The sequence below is a fragment of the Hippopotamus amphibius genome, chromosome 13, assembly GCF_030028045.1.
Source record: "Hippopotamus amphibius kiboko isolate mHipAmp2 chromosome 13, mHipAmp2.hap2, whole genome shotgun sequence".
NCBI lineage: Eukaryota > Metazoa > Chordata > Mammalia > Artiodactyla > Hippopotamidae > Hippopotamus > Hippopotamus amphibius.
Window position 1 is genome coordinate 4,491,157 of NC_080198.1, and position 20,340 is coordinate 4,511,496.

Genomic DNA, 20,340 nt, shown 5'->3' on the forward strand with positions numbered 1-20,340 from the left:
GGCGTGAGTTCAAGTCTTGCCTCCTTCAATTTACCATTTCTGGGGCCCTGCAGCCTCTTTCAGCCTCAGTTTCCTCAACTGGAAAATGGGTGTAATAACACCTACAGCACAAAGGTGTTGTAAAAATCAAGTGAAGGATGGATGCAAATGTCCTTAAGTGTGAACCACTGTAGAGAAGTGGAGGGTACCTGCATGTTCCTCATTCTCTCATAGAACTTTGTACCTCTCCAAACAGTATCTTCTCTGTGGTTTTATTTGCCTGTTAGCAGCTGGGAGCGAGAGTGGGTTTCAGTTATCTTACACTTGACTGATGAGGAAACTCGTCAGTCCGTCACACTCATTGGAGAGGTAGAGTGACTTGCCCAGAATCACACAGCTAGAGTGGCTGGGCAGGGCTAAAGGAGATCTTGTTTCTTGACCAGCAGCTGTGTCTACCATTACATAGCAGAATTGAGAGGCCAGGGGCTGTGTGTCAGGGAGTTTTGTCTCCCTTAATCCATCTCATGCCTAAAGGGGAAATCAGTTGCAATGGCTGTGGGTCCTGACTGCCTCATCTCAGCTGTGAGAGGTGTTTGGGCATCTGGGGTAATGGTGGGGAAGAGGCCTGGCTGCCTTCAGAATCCCATCCCATCCTGTGGGCTTTGCCTTCCAGGCTTCAGGAAGACCGACTGAGGCCAGTGCCTGGTGGGCAGCCAGGCCAAGCCCCAGTGTGACCACCACTGCATCCTCTCAGCCCACGAGGACAGAGCAGCATTCTGGGAGCCACACGGGCGGGCCAAGCTAGAGCAATAAAGAGAGCACTTTGCCTTCCATTTGGTCTGAACATTGGCACCAGCCGGGCCAAGGTGTCCCTCGGGCAGTGTTGGCAAGCATACCAGCTGCCAGGGTGGCTGGAGAGGGAGGGTGCGGGCCTGTGCCCTTCACAGGGCCTGGATCAGCAGGAGGAGCCTGGGACATCACTCCTCTCAGAATCCAGTAGGGGACCCCTGGGCCCTGCAAGCTGTAATCTATCTGGGCTTGTGATTTCTCTCAAGTCCCCAGACCATCCCAGCACAGACAGACGGTCCACTGCCCTAAGGCAGGGAAGTGCCACGTCGGGCCCCTGGGGTGAACCTGATACAGGTGAGATGTTGGGAAACTAAAGCCACAGCATCCAGGTCTTCCTGTAACCTAGTGCTGGCCCTGCTACCCTTGGACTCCATCAAGATTCAAATAAACAATCTCTTCCCTGGACTAAAAAGAGTCAGCAAAATATTCCTTTAGGTTTCTGAGTGTGAGAATACATTTGGGGTCTTCTCTACCCCATCTAGTCAGAGGGGGCACCTTGCCCTATTGGACAAAACATAAAAGGGAGTAAATTCAAAAAGCCCCTCATTTTAGGTCCAAGACTTCAGTTGCACAGGTTTGGAATAGGAGAGAGGGTTTTGCAAATGTTCTTGTGAAAAAGATCTGGAGCTGTTAGGTATTCTCAGCTCAACAAATTCCAAAGAAGTGAGATAAGAGCACAAAAAATCCATTGCAAACTCGGGTTGCGTTAATAGAGGTATAGAGTCTAGATTGAAGGAGGTGATAGTAGGTTCTCTTTTACACGGCCAGACCACACCAATAGAATATGTTCTGGATTCATATATCAAGAATGACAGTGACAAACTAGAGAATACACTGAAGAAGAAACCAGAGTGGCGATTCAAAGAATAATTGAAGAAGTAAGAACTCTTTGACTTGCAGAAGAGAAAAATGGGGACGTTCACTGAGCTCATGGACTCTGGAGGACACTTTCTCAAGTGCTTTTGATGGTCCAGGTCCATTGTGTGGTTTAATTCTCACAACAACCTTGAGATGTGTGCATCATCCTCATTTTGCAGGTGGAGAAAGAGAGACTCAAGAACATTTAGTAACTTGTCAAGTTCCCACAGCAAGTCAGTGGCAGAGCTGTGAGTGGAAGCGAAGCCTGTGTCCTTACAGAGCTTAGCTAGTCCAGTCCCCCACCCCAGGCAGCGCATGCCTGAGGCAGCTGCAGCTCTTTCCAGTATTTCCCAGAGTTACAGAATATTTTTATAAAGTTAGAAAAGGAGGGCTACCAGCTCCTTAACTTGCCAATTAAGGAAATAAAAATAACAAAAAACGTCAACCGTCAGCATCATTTTATAACAGAAAGGATAGTCCTGCATCAGGAAAGCAGAGAAATTGTCATCAGAAACAAAATGGGGCTTAAAATGGAAAATGAAGCTTTTCGAAAATCTTACTGGGACTTCCCTGATGGCGTAGTGGTTAAGAATCCGCCTGCCAATGCAGGGAACACGGGTTCGATCCCTGGTTGGGGGAGATTCCACATGCTGCAGAGCAGCTAAGCCCATGTGCCACAACTACTGAGCCCGTGCTCTAGAGCCCACGAGACACAACTATTAGCCCACGTGCCAGACCTACTGAAGCCCACGTGCCTAGAGCCCGTGCTCTGCAGCAGGAGAAGCCACCACAATGAGAAGCCCAAGCACCGCAATGAAGAGTAGCCCCTGCTTGCGGCAACTAGAAAAAAAAAAGCCCTTGTGCAGCAATGAAGACCCAATGCAGACCAAATAAATAAAATTAATTTATTTAAAAAATTTTTTTAATTAAAAAAAAAATCTTACTACGTGTCCTTTGCCCTCAAATCACTGTCGTCCGGTGAAAATTTTATCTTTCAGAAACTGTTAGACTAAAGAATTCCTCAGGACTTTTATATTCTCTCATTTCTGGGATTTTCCAACTCAGCTCCCACACCTCAAGGGATGAAAGCCTTGCTACCTTCCAAAGCACCTTGTACTGCAAGAATTTTTCTGCTCTGTGCTAAGACGCCTCTGTCAATGAAGCTTAAGGCCTTCTTTCAGGAGAATAAAGTGACCCACGAGTAGGGAATGTTCCTGATAGTCAGGGCTGTGTTATCTCAGCTCTCAGCTCGGCCCTGACAGCAGCAGCTGGGGCCCAGGCCTCCAGCTTTGTCCATTGTTTTCAAGATTGTTCTGGGTCCCTCGCGTTTCCAGACAAGTTTTAGGATCAGCGTGTCCACTTCTGCAAAGAAGCCGGTGGGCACTCTGCTGGGATTGCATCGCACCTGCAGAGCAACGCGGAGAGCGTTGTGCTTCTTCTTAGTGATGTAGTACCTTTTTTAACAACTTGTTAGAAAAAAAAATGCCCCGAATCCCAGAACCAAAATCAACCACAGATGGTATTTTGGTGTGTTTCCTGTGAGTCTTTTTAGTGCATGAGTTCATTTATTTTTATTTCGAGCCCTTTTCTCTTTCACATATAATAAGCATTTTTCCGTTACTACATACTCTCCGTCAGCGTCATTTCCAGCCAGTGGGTATTTCATGCTTTACAGAATAATCCCTCTATATTTAGATGATAATATCAGCAGCTGACATTTGTTCAGTACTTGTTACGTGCTGGGTGCGGGACCAAGCACTTTACATACATCATGTCATTTCGTCCTCGTCACAACCCTGAGCAGTAGCACCTGCCCACGATCCACGCTGTACAGACGGGAAAGCTAAGACACGGAAAGTTAGTTTCTGAGGTTTGGGTTTCAAGCACTTGCATATAACTTTTTACTTTCCTCAAAAGGGAGCCTGGAGTGTGCAGATAAGCTATGTATCAAATGAACAAACAGAACACAAGATTTCACAATAGCAACATGAACTTGCTGACTTGAGGGGGTGTGGTTAGCCTTCCCTGTCCCAGCCTCAGTATCCTCATCTGTACAATGGGGATTGCAGCCGCGCCTGCCTCGCAGTGTGTGGCGAGGATTATGTGAGACAGCTGTGTTTCTGGCACAGAGCAGAGGTGCTTGATTCGGCCAGGGGCACACATCAGAGCCCTCAGGGGCAGCCTGGTGCAGAAAAATGGGCGGCAGGGGAGAGAGGGGGCCAAGGGAGCCAATACCTAACCAAAGGGTGACTGCCTTGTGGGGACTTGCTGGTAACCTTGGGCTTTCTGGGCCAGACTGTCAAAGGAGGGGCTCAGGTGGGTCGGGTTGTAGGTGCCCCTCGTGCCCTAGGAGAGAAAGCACCCCACCTCCAGATTTCAGTGGAGGGTCTGCCTGCTCTAGTGCGCTGCCTCCCTGGGACCCCGGCCCCCAGCACGGCCCTTGGAACCCCTCACTGCTTCTCTGCCCAGCTATAGCTCAAGGCCAGTGCCAGCGGGGTCTGGTTACACCTCAGGCGTCAGGCAGATTCTGGGAACCCCAGTCCAACAAGTGGTCTAAAAATAAAGCATTGAATCCCGAGTCCAGGAAGGCAGGGTTGCAAAGTGGGCCGGGGAGAAGGGCTTGGATGGGGTGGACTTCTATCTCTGGTTGCCCTGGACACTGTGCGCTGGGTTTCTGCTGTGACCGCAGTGGAGGGGGACGCAGGTATGAGAGTATTTCAAGGCCATCCAAGCCAGCTTGCACTGGGAGGAAAGGAGAGAAGCCCAGGAGTGCTGTGGTGGTGGTTGTCTCCTTCTCCTGACGCGGCCTCAGGAAGCCTCTGTCTGCACCAGGGGCCCAGGCAGGACCAGAGGTGGGATCAGGGGATGCTGCTGACTGAGCCTGGGAGGCTGGAGAAGTGCTTCACGTGGGGGCTGGGTTTTGCAGGGGAGGTGTAGGGAAGGGCTTTGCAGGCAAAGGGCCCAGGCTGGGCAAAGGCGTGGAGGAGTGAAAGGATGGGGGCGGGGGGGTGCAACAGGTACCAGTCCAGCGTGGCTGAGTAGGAGTGAGGATTAGCGGGCAAGAGAGCACACAGGGCAAATGGCCCCTTCCCCCTGCAGGACCTTGAGAGCTGGAATAAGGAGCTGGGACTTTAGCCTGAGGACACGGGGGAGCCATGGAAGGTGTTTGAGCAGAGGAGTGGCACGGTGAGATTCCATTTTAGAAAGATCACTTTGGTGGCCTTGTGGGGGCTGTGATAATGAGCATGACCTCCCACTACAGGGGTCATAATTGACCGATGGCTGCTGTGCTCTGTGTTTGCACCGAGGCCATGCTTCCCGCGGGATGCTCCCAGCCATTGACTCAGAACCATACTAAGCAGGCCCTTTCCTGGGAGACACGGGACTCCTCTGACAGCTGCCTTTGGCTTGAGGACTCCCTGACACCTGCCAAACCTTCCTTAGACTACCCAGCAGATGAAACCCTTCCACCCGACCCTCCTTCCCTGTCTTCTTCCCCTGAGGCCAGATTTGCAGCACAGTCTAACAGTTCTCTCAGCCTGCTGCTCCCTCCCTGTTTTCTCTCCCACAGGTGTTTTCCCTAAGGAAATCCTTCCATGTTTCATCTCATCTTGTGCTGGCTTCTCTGAGGGCCCAGACTAATGGGATGAGACTAGAGGTAGGGGCACAGGAGCAGAGAAGAAGGGTAAATTTGGAGACATTAAGGTCTAGCCCACAGTATGGCTGAAAGTTTGCGCCCATCCACAGCCCCCCCGGCCTTTCCCCATGGCTGGAGTCTTAACATGCAGCAGGCAGTCCTCTCTGTCCATGTTGGTCTCCCCGACTAGGCTCAGAGTCATGAACAAATGAATGAGTGAGTGAATGAATGGATGAGGTGAAGGGAAAAGGGGGTCTAGGGTGATCTCGGAACTCCAGTTTGGGTCACTTGGTTGTAGCCAGAATCTGCTATTTGCCTGGTGCTTTTTCTACCACTGTGGTTTTCCTTTAAAGAATAAGCCTCCACTCTTGTGCAGCAGAGGAGACTATGAAGACTGAAAAGACAGCCCGTAGAAGGTCAGAAAGTTTTTGCAAGTCATACATCCAGTAAGGGTTTAACATCCAGAATATATTTTTAAAAAGCCAAAAAAACAACAAAAAAACTCTTACAACTCAACAACAACGAAACAAACCACCGATTCCAAAAATGAGAGAAAAAAAAGATAGAATTGAATGGACACTTCTCCAAAGAAGATACTTTTTAAATGGCCAGTAAGTACAAGAAAGCATGTTTTCAGTGGATTGGATGAGGCCCAGTCACACTGGGGAGGGCAGTCTGCTTTGCTCAATATCAGTCATCAGGGAAACGAACATCAAAACCACATGAGATACCCATTAGAATGGCTATTATGTTAAAAAAAAAAAAAAAAGGAAAATAAGCATTGGTGAAGATGTGGAGAAATTGAAACCCTTGTGCACTGCTGGTGGGAATATATAAAAAAAAAGGTGCAACCGCTGTGGAAAACCGTTGGTCAGTTTCTCAAAAAGCTAAACACAGAGCCTAGAAATTCCACTCCTAGATATATACTCAAAAGAATTGAAAACAGAGACTTAAACAGGTATTTACCCACCTGTGTTCGCAGCACCATTGTTCACAGCAGGTAGAGTGTGGAAGCACCCCAGGTGTCCATCAACGGATGAGTGAATGGGTAAACAAAATGAGCTCTACACACACAATGGAATTTTGTTCAGCCATAAAAATGAATGAAAATCTGACACGTGCTACAACGTGGGTGAACCTTAAGGACACTATGTCAAGTGAGATAAACCAGTCATAAAAGGACAAATATTATATGGGATATGAGATCCACTCACGTAAGATACTAGAATAGGCAAATTCATAGAGACAAAAAGTATAATAGAAGTTACTGGAGGCTGGGGGAAGGTGAGGGGGGTTATTGTATAACGGGTACAAAGTCTGTTTAGCGTGATGAGAAAGTTCTGGAAATGGATAGTGGTGAATGGTGGTTCTAAGACACTGAATTTACAAATGCCACTGAGTTATACACTTAAAAATGATTAATGGTAAATTTTATCTTATGTATATTTTACCACAAAAAAAACCCGCCACAAAAACCTACACCTAACGGATTCTGAGCGGGCTGAGCCCACCACTAGCTCTTTCAGTGGCTTCAGCCAATCGGCACATCCCAGTCACTGATTCAGGGCTGGGCGTGTGGCACAGGCACTAGCTGTCCTCCGGCGTCTCTCCTTCCTTTGTCCCTTCCCGGGTCTCTCTGACAGCAGCAGCAGAGACTGCAGACCAGCTAATCCAGGCTCAGCACTCAGCAGACGCTGTGGTCCCCTGATGATGAGTTTCCCCAGATGGATCCCAACCATCTCTCCCTTCCTTGTGCGCACGTGCTGCTCCCACCACGGGGGAGTGGGGTGCGGGGCGGGGGGTCTATTTCTTCAACCCCTCACTCTCAGTTGGAATTGTGACTTACCTTGCCCAGTGGAATGTAGCAGAAATGACATGTGACTACCCCAGACCAAGCTTCTAAGAGGCCCAGCAGCTTCTGCTTTTCCTCCTGGAATTCCGGCTCCACGTAAGAATTCTGACTGTCCTAAGCCGCCCTGCAGTAAGAAAGCGCAGGCTGGCCGTGCAGGGGAGCCAGGCACAGAGAGGTCTGGCCAGTCCCAAGCTTTGTGGCCACCCGAGCTGAGGCACCAGACAAGCAAGTGAAAAAGCATCTTGGGCTTTCCAGCCCCAGCAGACACCCTATGAAGCAGAAGAACCACCCAGCTCAGCTCAGACCATCTTGAAAAATAATGAAAATAATAAATTGTGTTTTAAGCCACCAACTTTGCCATGGTTTGTTACACTGCAATAGATCATCGAAACAGAGACCTTTGCTGGATATATTAGTCAGGGTTCTCCAGACTACAGAACCAGTAGGAAATACATAAAAATATTTATTATAAAGAATTGGCTCATGTTGGAGGCAGAGAAGTCCCATAATGTGAGTCTGCAAACTGGAGCCCCAGAAGAGCTGGTGGTGTAGTCCCAGCCTGAGTCTGAAGACCTGAGAACCAGGAGAACTGATGGTATAAGTTCCAATCTAAGGGCAGGAGAGGACTGATGTCCAGCTCAAGCAGTCAGGCAGAGGGAGAGTGAATACTCCCTTCCTCCACCTTCTTGTTCTATTCAGGCCTTCAGGGCATTGGATGAGGCCACACTCTTTTCCAAAGTGGTTGACAAATTAAACTCTGGCACATCCAGTAGCACAGTCACCTCACTCACTCACCTGTTAAACTGGGCTAATATGTCAGGCATATAAGGTTATCTTGTGTTTTAATTTGCATTTCCCTGTTTACTTAATGGCTGTGAGCACTTTTAAAAACATTTAGTATCCGTTTTTTCCTTATTGGGCTGTCTGCCTTTTTTCCCTACTGATTTGTAAGAAGTTTGGAGGCATTTTGGATACTCTCCTCTGTTTAGTATTTGATGTCTAGTATGTGTGTTTTAATTATTTTCTCTCTGTGGCTTGTCTTCTCACTTTTTATGATGTTAAAATCCCTAATGTTATACTCAACAATCTCTTGCCTCTGATAGGATAAACGAGCAATGTATTAGATTGATCTTGGGATTTAAAATGATGCTTTGGGAGAAGTTGATCTGCGAACTAAGTTCCCACTTCTCCATTCTTTGGCCATTAAATAAAGCTTGTGCTGTTCCAGTCTAAAAAATAGTAAAATGACATGAAATGAAATGAAATAAAACAAAGTAATGCTTTGGAACACAGTATCACTTTGGTGATATTTCTGCCTAAATGCGTAAGCTGAATTTGATCATGAAGAAATATCTGACAGACCCAGAGCAAGGGACATTTTACAAGCTAACTGATCCAGACTCTTCAAAAGTGTCAGTGTCATACAGAATGAAGAAAGAGGAGTTGTTACAAATTAACGGAGGCTAAAGAGATATAAATGAATGTAAACATGATCTTGAATTTTCTTCAGTTACAGAGGACATTGTTGGGACAATTGGCAAAATCTGAATAAGGTCTGCAGATGAAACATTAATAGTGTGTCACTATTAAGACACTATTAATGTAGCAATGTTAGCTTCCTAGTTTTGATAATTGTACTGTGGTTATGTAAGAGAATGTCTTTGTTTTTCCTAAACACATACTGAAGGATGTCTCTAACTTGCTTTCAAATTCGGGGGTGGGGGGGAAGAGAAGAATAAACTAAATATGGTAATATGTTAACATTTAGGAATACAGTGAAAGAGATATAGGATTTTTTTGGTCCTATTCTAGCAATTTTTCTGTAAGTCTGAAATTATGTCAAAATAAAAAGTTTTTAAAAATCTGTTTACTGGGACTTCCTAGGTGGTGCAGCAGTTAAGAATCCACCTGCCAATGCAGGGGACACAGGTTCAATTCCTGCTCCAGGAAGATCCCACATGCTGAGGAGCAACTAAGCCTGTGTGCGACAACTACTGAGCCTGCGCTCTAGAGCCCCTGAGCCACAGCTATTGAGCCCATGTGCCACAACTACTGCAGCCCACACGCCTAGAGCTGGTGCTCTGCAAGAGAAGCCACCACAATGAGGAGCCCGCACACCACAATGAAGAGTAGTCCCTGCTCGCCGCAATTAGAGAAATCTGGTGTGCAGTAACGAAGACCCAGTGCAGCCAATAAATAAATAATTAATTACTTTAAAAATCTGTTTACCATAATAGCTGCTGAGATCAGAGATTGGCCAAGTGCAGCAGCTACAGGTTTCTGCTACAAACACAACTCAAAAGACAATGGATAAAAAATTTGATGAGACTCCAAATAAGAGGAAATCCACCTGGCCAGTAAACACAGGGAAATGTGCTTGATCTCATTAATTATCAGAAAATACAAATTAAAATGATAGTGAGATACCACTACACCAGATTGGAAAAATTCATGTCTGACAATATCAAATGTAGCCCCATGGAGCCTGGGGGAATGAACATCCGATGCCAGGTGGGAACATTTACTTGTTCAACCACTTCAGAAAATCATTGGCTTTGTCTAGTAAAGTCAGAAATACACATTCTGTTGCTGGGCAATTTCACTCTTAGATATTGATACATAACCTGTTCACAGCAGCACTGTTCAGAATAGTCCCAAGCTAGAAACAGCCCAATGTCCAGCAACAGGAGAATAGATAAACTGTAGCACAGTCACATAGTGGAATGCTACCCAGCAATGAGAATGAATGCACTCCACCTGTAGACAATGACACACATGGAACTTACAAACATAATATTGAGTAAAACCACGCTGTTTTATTTATATAAAGTCCCCAAACAGACAAACCCAGAGCTATATTGTTTAGGGTACATATACAGGAAACCATGAAGGAAAGCGAAAAAGGGATTCCCGAAGCACTGGGAGAGGTTTATCTGTAGAGGGTGGAGTGTAATGGGGGGGTGTTTGAATGGGGGAGTGCTGGAGGTGCTGGCAGTGCTGTTTGTTTACCAAGGTGGTGGTTGCACGAGGTTTACTTTATAACTGTTTTTCAAGCTGTGAGTATATCTTGGGTACTTTTCTGCATATTATATTGCACAAAAAAATGACTGAAATCAAATATTAAAAACAAAAAGAATTTTTGTTCCTTGCTTAACTGAAAGTGCTATTACAGGGCATGGGCGCAAGAGGGGGCTCTAATCGGTGAGCCTCGGGAAAGCGAGGTTTCCGGGCAACGGAGAAAAACATCGAGCAGGTCGCTTCCAGAGAGAGGGTAAGTAGTGTATTCTGGCTCCTGCACCTGCCGGGTGAGCCCGAGGTCCGCTTCTGGCACATGGAGCGTCTCTGTTGGTTCTAAGAGCGTCCTTGACCTTTCCTGATGAGAGGGGCTCTTCTTCCGAAGGCAGGGGAGGGTCGGCAGAACCCGGGAGGCTGCGCCCTCGCATCGCGGAGCTCTTTACCTGCTGGAGTCCGGTGCTGACCTCCGAGGGCCCTTCTCCGGAAAACCCCAAACACGTCGTAGTGTTTCCCTCAAAAACAAACAACAACAACAACAACAACAAAAATCAGAAAAAGTTAAGAAAGGGCTTTGCCCTTCGAAGGCACCAGGTTACAAAAAAGGAGACTTTTCAAGATTTGGGATGCGGTTGGAGGTTTCCTGGATTGTTGACAAAACAGAACGTTTTAAAATAAATTAGTAGAAGGGTACATTTGAAGCTAAGTGGGGTGGGTAACAGTAACACATACACGCAGAAGACGTTAAGAAGAGCTTTCCCATACTTTTTCTCATGATTTCATAGTCACTATGGTATTGCTCCGTTTTGTAGATGAAACAAGCCCAAAGACGCTAAATGGTGAGAAGTCCAGAGCTTTCCTCCCAACCCAATTTACAAAAGAATAAATATTTACTTTAAATATTTAAAGGGGAGAGGCTGCTAATTGTCTCTAATAAAGTAATGAAAATTAATGAAAATTAAAACAGCAGGAAGATAACTTATTTTCTCCATTAAATTAGCAAAACTATTTTAAATCATAATCCCTCACACCAGGGAGGCTGTTTGGAAACTGGCAGTCTTGCTAATACTTAGTTGCAGTGGAAACCAGTAGCCACTCTTTGGAAGAGCAGCCTGGCCACACCTAGCAGGAGCCATAAAGATATTTCTACCCTTTGATCCGTCAACCACCCTTCTGAGAACCCATCTTAATGACATAACGTGAAATTTGGGGAAATGTGTATGTGCAAATATTGGTGGCAGCATTATTTATGATGGCAAAAAATTGAAAACACAGGGGAACAGTTAGGTGGCCAAGAGAACAATCATAATTGACATTAATGCTTCCACTTTAAAATAATAATTCTGAAACTTGTGCCATCATGCAAAATGCTGCTATGTAATGTTAAAAAAAAAAACAGCTACAAAATGGCCTGGACACTAGTGAAGTTTGTAAATACGTAACATCCCATTGGTGTGGGGTAGAAGTAAAGTGGGGGAAAGAAAAGAACATTAGGGACGTAGGAATGCTTTTTTCTTTTTTAAAAATTTATTTTATTGAAGTATAGTTGATTTATAATGCTGTGTTAGTTTCTGGTGTACAGCAAAGTTATTCAGTTTTATATATATATTTATATATTCATTCATTCTTTAAATATACATTCTTTTTCATATCTTTTCTGTTATTGGAAAAGGATATTGGATATAGTTCCCTGTGCTACACAGTAGGACCTTGTTGTTTATTAATTCTACATATAATAGTTTGCATCTGCTAATCCCAAACTCCCAATCCATCCCCCCACCCTTACCCCAGGGAATGATTTTTTTCCTCTTTTGTTTTTTTTATAACTCTTTTCTCCTCTTTCACTTCCACTGAGAGTTTACTTTTTCTTCTTTTCCATTTTTTTTAATAGGGTATTTTTTTCATATCAGTTGGCCATATAATGCTTACTTACTCCAGGAAAGTCAGAAAATATCAGAACACTGGAATACTCCACTCACAAAGACACACTCTAGATCAGTGGTTCTTAAATTTGAATGTGCGTCAACATCACCTGGAGGGCTTGCTAAAACCCAGTTTTCTGAGCTCCACGGGGAACTTCTGATTCAGTAGGTGGGGGTGGGGCTCAAGAATTTACATTTTTAACAAGTCTGCAGATGACACTGATGCTACTGGTCCCTAGACCACCCTTTGAGGACCACTGCCTAAGTGTGTAGCCTTATAAAGTCTCTATGTGTCCCACGTCTAGATGCCTCACCAAAAAACTACGAACATTTAGGTTGCTTTTCCAGAAGCATTCTTGTAGCTAAATCCTTGGTGCATCCTTAATTATTAATTGTCTGATTCATGAAGAGTGTCATCATTATGAATTCATGATCTTAATTACTAAAATTGTTTCCAGATCCAGAAGCGGAATCATTGGGTCAAAAGACCTGTGTGTTTTTCATGCTTTTAATATACATTGTCAAACTGCCGCCATAGAATTTAATGTTTACCATATGCTGTGCAAATGCGCCATTTCATTTAATCTCTAAAATCCATTAATTCATTCAGCGTATACTCATTGTATGCTATTTTGTGCTAGGTATTTTAGAGACTCAGAGGTGAACAAGACAGAGCAATCCTATGAGGTAGAGACTGTTACTATTCCCATTATATAGATGAGGAAACTGAGACCCATGAGATGAATCATGTATGACGACATAGAGGGCAGTTGTAACTTGGGGCTGCTTCGTCATTTGCACAAAAAAGTCACTGTAGGCTCTAGACAGCCTCATACTGCATTGTTCCTCATGGAAGAGAATATTTTAATTTGGGGTGGTAACTCTTTCCTTTTTTTTTTTTTTTTTTTTCCATCACGCCCCTGGAAAAATCAAATGCAGAAACATCCTGGCATACAGTTTAGGAAATAAAGCTCATCCAAAAGCTGCCAGGAATAAAAGCAAACAAAATTTTCTCAACTGAGTTTAATTTTCTACTCTTAAGAAATTAGGTAGAATTGATTCTAAAGTTAGACTTTTAGGAAAAATTTTAACAAAAAGCATAATAGAGGTGTGTGGAAATGTAGCAATTCAGTGAGATCTTGTTTTTCACTTTTCTAAATGAACTCTACTTATAGCTGCTGATTGGATAACTTAGTGGTTAAGTGCAAATGCTTCGGTTTAACAAAGCAGAAAGTTTTATAATGAGTAAACTATTTTTTAAAACCCTTTAAGCTTTAGTTTCCTTATCTGCTGAATGAGTCTAAGAATACTTTCTTCAGAGATCTCTATGTAAGAGCTAAAGGATTCAAGGGTAGTGGTCACCATCTGTCCCCCTGTTATTTATTTTTTTAAGGTTTTTTTTGTTTGTTTTTGGCTGTGTTGGGTCTTTGTTGCTGTGCGCAGGGTTCTCAGTGTGGTGGCTTCTCTTGCTGCAGAGCATGGGCTCTAGGTGCTCAGCCTTCTGTAGTTTGTGGCTTGTGGGCTCTGGAGCGCAGGCTTAGTAGTTGTGGTGCACGGGCTTAGTTGCTCCGAAGCATGTGGGATCATCCCGGACCAGGGGTTGAACCCACATTCCCTGCATTGGCAGGTGGATTCTTAACCACTGCAGCACCAGGGAAGTCCCTGTCCCCCTTTTAACTCACAAATCTGACCCAGGCAAAAACCAGGTGAGGCCTGGAGGCTGACACTGAACTACTGCAAACCCAACCACATAGTAGCCCCAATTGCAGTTGCTGCGTTGGAAGTGCTAGCTTTGCTAGACAGGTTAATGTAGCTTCAAGTTCATGGTATCCAACCATTGGTCTGGCTTATGCATTCTTTTCCATCTCTAACAGGAAAAAGGACCAGAAACAGTTCACTTTTATGTGGGGCAGACAATACACATCTACCATCCTGCTCAGGCTGTGTTAGCTCCCCCGCCCTCTGTCATAACACAGTCTGAAGGGACTGGACCACCTGGACATTCTGCAAAACAGCACATTGTTCCACTCAATTGGTGAAATACTGTAAATAGGACTCAATGAACAAGACATGGTCCCAGAGGGTAGGAGATAAACCCTACAAGAACTCAAGGACTCTAGAAGATGGTCAGTTAACCCTACTAAGTTTCAGGGGCTCACCACATTAATAGTTTGCGGGGGTTCAGTGGTCTGGGACTTGCTGGGACAACCCCTCCAAAGTAAAGGACATCGGATTGCATCTTGGACCTCTCACCATTCAGAAGGAAGCACAGCGTCCTGGCAGACGTCTGCAGGCTGGAGTCAGCACATCTGATACTTGGGAATTCTTATCTAACCTATTTTATGAGTGATGTGGAAGACTGCCAACTTTGAGCAGGTCCTGAGCAGAAAAGAACTCTGTGAGAGATCTAGGCTATCCTGCAAGCAGTTCTGCCTCTTGGGCCATAGGACCTGGGAGGACCTCTGGTGTTAGAGGGAAAGGGTGCCACAGTTTTAAGGCAAGCTCCGACAGGATCATCACATCCCACATCCCTAGAGTTCTGGAGCAAGGCCAGTCGCTCTGTGGCAGAGAATTATCACCATCTGAGAAAGTTCTCCTGGGGTGGGCCCTGGCAGAGACAGAGCGCCTGACCGTGGAACATGAAGTGAACTTGGGGCCCGAATAGCCCCTCACAAGCTGGCATCTGTAGGACCAACCATGTCACGAGGTCAGATGAGCTCGACAACAATCTAAAGTCAGATGGCACATCTGGAATCAGGCACAAGCAGAGCAGAGGGCACAGGCAGGTGGCCAAGACCCTCGTGTCATCCACCAGCACTGTACCAACACGTGCCCTTCATCTCACATCTATGGCTGCCTGGGGCCCGCATGGCCACCTGACAAGGAGGGATGGATCTGTTTGATATGTGAAAATGGAAGATGGCCACACTGCAGCCTCATTCTGAAGTGACCCTTAAAGGGGATAATGAGACAGAGCCTTCCCAGTAGGCAGGGCCTTGGGCAGAGCATGTGAGCATCCACTCTGTGGACACGTGGTCAGAGGTAAGAATAAATACAGACTAATGGGCAGTGGGGAAAACAGGAAGGATAAATGTTAGAAGATTGGGGACAAGGAGGGCTGGGAAAGAGGGGGGTGTGTGGACCCACAGGAATGGACACAGCGTGATCTTTGCACCATGTGTTGGTGTCCATGGAAAGCATTCATCGTTGAAGAGGCACTAAGCAACCAAGCAGAAAGAGTGGCTCAGCTAGGTCAGCAGTCAGCTTTTGTCACTGGTCACCCCAGTTTTGGCACGACAGGCTCATGAATGGAGGTGTGGTGGCAGGGGCAGAAGCTCTGCATCCGCTAAGAATGACCTGGCTACTGCCACTGCTGAGTGTCCAGTTTTCCAGCGACAAAGATTGACATGGATCTGCCAACATGGCACCATCTTTCAAGGAACCCACCAGTCACTTGGTGGCGAGTTGATTACACTGGACATCTTCTAGCAAGAAGCAATTTGTCTTGACTGGGACTGACATATATTTTGGGTATGGGGTTACCTTTCCTGGCTACAAGTTCTTGGCCAATCTAAAGATTTGCAGAGTGTTTGATCCACTGCCATTTGGTCTCAGAAAACATCACATTGGACCAAGGGACTCACTTGACAGCAAAGAAGGTGCAGCAGTAGACGTAGGACCATGGGACCCACTGGACACACACCGCATTGCCCAGAAACTGCTGGTTTGGGGGAGGCTTTGGACTTATGAGGAATTGGGGGCTAAAACGTACATCCAAGCCAGTCAAATGGGGTCCCCAAAAGATAACAGGTTTTGGGTCTCTCCCCAACCCAGAAGTATTATCTCATTTCCACCCCACAGACCTGTAGGAAGGAGGTACTTTAGTTCTTAATACTCTCTGACTTGTATCCTTTCTCTCTCCCACATGCACAATAAATCCTGCCTGAAAGCTAATGTACCACCAGGCTCCCTTGAGGACCTTTGGCCACAGGCTTCTTCCCACAGACCTCCCCGGCCTGCCTGGAGGCTTTCTTGGTCAATACCTGGCAAGGCTCCAGCCCTGCTGGGCCAAAGGCTCTGTCATTGCTTCCCCTTCCAAACATCTAAGCAGACCAAGATGCTAGCTTTCTAGAGTCACAGGCAAGACATCCTGGTAGGAGGTAGGCTCACATTCAATGTCTCTTCTTCCAGGTGGATTTTAGCTCTTTTCAATCCAGCCATCTCTAGAAAACTCTATCCTATGCCCCAAAGGCGTGATCAGCAGAACACTGAGGAATGATAAGGTTCCTCTCAGTAACAACCACTTGCCTCTTGTCTCCTGACTGGATCTGGCTTTCCCGAGAGGTGGCGATGATGTCATTTTGGAGGGGCTGGCTGCCCTCGGGCCGCCTTGAGTGGGTTGTGCGGCCCCTGGCCTCTGGCTGAACTGATTTATCCTCTGCAAAGACCATATTCTCACAGGCAACAGGGATGAGGGAAGCAGTCAGGAACCTAAAAACCTGTCCTTCCCCTTCATAACCCCCTCCTTGCCCCCCATTCTGTGGATGCTGTTGTGATTGAAGTTTGTGTATTAAAGAATTGTTATATTTAAAATGTTCAATAGGTCTAAAAACACTTTAGCTAGAAAATAAGAGATGTAGCTGAGGCACCAACTTGGGAAAAGATACTCTGCGTGGATGGAGCATCCTCTTCCAGGATTCATCTTAGACCAAAATTGTGAATGGGTGCTGCCTAGAAGAAGGCAGATCTTGGGATCAGTGGGTAGAAGGAAGAGTGACTCCTTTCCCCATACTCTGAGTGAGCCACTGGGAGAATCTCGGCTTCTCATCCTCACAACTCTAGACTCTGTAGGTCTCGGGGTCCGGGTTTCCAGCAGGCGGATGTGTCCATCAGGATACACAGGAATCCCATTAAACTTTCAGCTATAGCTGCTACCTGATTGCTTCAGGCTCCTTGTGCCAAGAGACCAGCAAACAAGAAGAGGAGTCACCCTGCTGGCAGCTGAATTGACCGTGACATCAAGAGAAGACAGGGCTGCTGTTACACAACAGGACAGAGAAGAATACATTCGACACTCCAGGTGACCCTCTTGAGTGTTTCTTGGTTCTTCTTTGACCAATTCTGATGGTAAATAGACAGACTCAGCAGCCATAACTAAGACGAGCATGGTGACCAGGGTCTCAGATATCTCAAGGCTGAAGGTCTGGGCTGTCCGGCTAGGTAAGCCACCTCAACCAGCAGAGGGGGTCTAGAACAGGTAGTAAGGAGGGAGGTCGTGAGTATACCAGGTCTAGCATGAGCGCTGTAGCTAATTCCACTAGCCGTGGTTTCCCCAGATAAAGAGATGGATCAGAATCCTGGAGGAGATGTTCTCAGGTGGCATAACTTCTTTTATGAAGCAGGAGATCCAGATGGTACAGAACTGTAGTGACCGCTGTGGTATGCATCCAGGTGTCCTGCAGGACTGAGCCACCAGCCGCCGGGGTCTTGCCCTCTAATGGATAGGGCTGTCTTGTCTAAGTTTAGAACCCCTCCTTAGGGGCAGCCCCAGCCAATGAGTAGCCAAATCAGCGGTACAAGGGCCCACCCCTCCACCATCAAGTCACGACAGCTCTGAAGGTCTGTCCCACTCCCTTGCAGGTGGTGTTCCTGAGAGCACTCTCCAGTAAGGCTCCCGCAGGCAAACCTCCTCCTCAGAGTCTGTTTCCCAGGGAACCTGGCCCAACACACTGTGCATGTCCTCACCACGCTAGTTAATATCAAGCCGTTGCCAAGATGGTTGTACCAACTTACATTCCTACCAACAATGCCTGAGAGTTCCATTTGCTCAACATCCTTGCCAAATCCTGGTATTGTTAGACTTTTTATTTATAGCCAGTCTAGTGGGTGTGAAATGGAATTTCATTGTGGTTTGAATTTACATTTCCCTGATGACTAAGGAGGTTGAGCACCTTTTCATGGGTTTACCGGCCATTTGGATTTTCACTGTTTGTGAACAGCCCCAGCTTCTTTGCCGGTTCTGGTTTCACAGACCCCCTCATTTAATGCTACCTACTAAGGGAGGGAGTGCAGGCTTAAGCCCCAGGGGAACTTAAACGGCTTTCCTGAAGGCCAGCAATCTTTTCTGCCCTTTTTTTTTTTTTTTTTTTGGGGGGTACACCAGGTTCAATCATCTGTTTCCATACACACATCCCCGTACTCCCTCCCTTCCCCGACCCCTCCCCTCGAGTCCCCCCCACCCTCCCTGCCCCAGTCCTCCAAGAGAAGGCCAGCAATCTTGATGAATCCTTTGTCCTCCTCTGACCTGACACCTGAGCAGTGTGAGATGTGGTGGAACATTCCCTCCTTCCATCACCTTCTGCTCTTGGCTGCCCTGACAGTGCACAAACCTAGTATTCTCTGTCCTCTCTGCAGGCTCGACCCGCTTCAGAGGCTTAACTGTGAAGTGTTGGGGCTCCTCAGGGAGTAGTCCTTGGCCCTGTTTGCATCTTACTCTGACCCTCTTTCTCTCTTGCAGACCTAGTCTCCACCCTTCTCCACTCTGCTCTCTGCCTCAGGAAGCTGATTATGTGGACTTGCGTGGGCTTGCTTGTTCTTTAATTTCTGATTGGGTTGGGCCAATGATGTTTTAGTTTTTGCTACATAACAGGTTATCTTACAATTTAGAGGCTTAAAAATGCCATCATTTCATTATCTCTCCTGATTCTGTGGGTTGATCGGGGTCATCTGGGGTCAGTTCTGCTCCATTGGATGTCCTGTGGTGGCAGTCTACCGGGGAACTGGAACATCCAACAGGGTGCTCTTGTGTCTGGCAGCTTGATGAGGATGGCTAGAAGTTTGGCCTCAGCAGGACTGGGAAGCCTGAAACCCTGTCTCTTTCCAAGGCATTTCAGGGCCTCTCCCTCTCCCTAAGGCCTTTCCCTCCCACAGTCTTTCTGTGCAAGGGAGCCAGGCTTCTTAGATGGCAGTTCAGGGTTCCTCAATCTGCAGAAGCTGAAACTGCCAGGTCCCCTTCGTGGGCCCCAAGCTGCTGTTACATCACTCTTCTGCCTCTGTTCGTTAAATAGGTCACTGGACCAGCCCAAATACAACATGGGAGGGGACTGCACAAAGGCATGAACGCCCAGCGGCATGAATCCTTCGAGGCCATCTTTGGAGACTAGCCACTATAGTCTCCTATGTCGTGCCCGAGCTCCCTCTCTCCTGCACAATGAATGTTTTCCCCCACTTCCTGTAACCCCCAAACTCTCATCCCGTTTCAGCCTCAGGGGCAGGCCGGAAGTCTGGTTTCTCATCCAATTGTTGATGAGGCACTTGGGCAAGGCTCCTCTTGATCCGAAGACCTGTAGACTAGAGAGAAGTTATCTGCCCTCATGCACCCAACATATGAGGATGAGACAGGAACTGCAACACCACAGTGTACACTCCCATTCTAAAGGGGAGACAGAGTAGTCACAGGTCCATCACAGTGCTGAAATTCGGCTGGGTGCAATTCTCCGTGCTCCAGTGCTGGGGAATGTATGTTGACTGAGACCCAGGTATGCTCCCTGGGAATGGTTCTGTTTGGCTCTTGGCTCCACCCTCTGAGTCATCCTTCTTTTCCTTAAGGAATGGTTCCTGTTTGCCTGATTGCTGCCCTTAGCCATTGGGGGTCACAAAGGCCACTTTTTGTTTTGTAATGTCTCTGTTCCTTTTTTAATTTTAATTTTTTTTTACCTTTGACCCCCTTCGCCCATAAAAATATATATGATGTATGTATGTACATACAGTCGGCCCTCCATATGCACTCGTTCTGCATCTGCAGATTCAACCATCCACGGATCGAAAATATTTGGGAAAAAATTCCAGGAAGTTCCAAAAAAGCAAAACTTGAATTTGCTGCACTCCACCTTTTTTTTTTCCTGCAAAAAGCTTTATTGTTTCCATGTGGTCCAAGGTTTTGGGAGAGGGCCCCAGGGTGGTTAAAAAGCTGCCTAGTTGGTGGTAGGCAGAAGCCCTGACACCAGGGGTTTGCCAGAGGCCATCAGAGGCTCCTAGTTGTTCTGGAGGGTGATCCTTTTGAAGAGATACTTGCCCAGCCCAGCCTGGGAGCCGGCCAGCCTACGGAAGTTAGTCAGGTGGTTGCCCTTCTTCTTGATGAGTTTCACCTCCTCTTCCAGGAAGTAGCTCTCCAGGAAGTCACAGAGGTGGAGTCTGCGCAGGGAGAACTCAGAGCATGCAAAGCCAAAAGT

At 46.6% G+C, this 20,340-nt stretch overlaps 1 protein-coding gene across 4 annotated transcripts in view; it reads left to right on the forward strand.

The window, feature by feature from the left end:
• Positions 1-16,731, forward strand: part of TMEM40 (transmembrane protein 40) — a 49,445-nt gene extending 32,714 nt beyond the window's left edge. The window contains exons 11-12 of one of the 4 annotated variants that reach the window (XR_009048677.1): positions 10,348-10,446; positions 13,984-16,731. Coding sequence is in view for 3 of the 4 variants with exons in the window: in XM_057704476.1 (XP_057560459.1) it covers positions 9,060-9,151 (92 nt within the window). In the remaining variant the exon portion in view is untranslated. Of the gene's footprint in view, positions 1-652; positions 2,625-9,059; positions 10,310-10,347; positions 10,457-13,983 lie in introns of those variants that run through there. The other 3 variants (XM_057704476.1, XM_057704474.1, XM_057704475.1) reach the window with 3 other exon arrangements.
• The last annotated feature ends 3,609 nt before the right edge of the window (positions 16,732-20,340 follow it).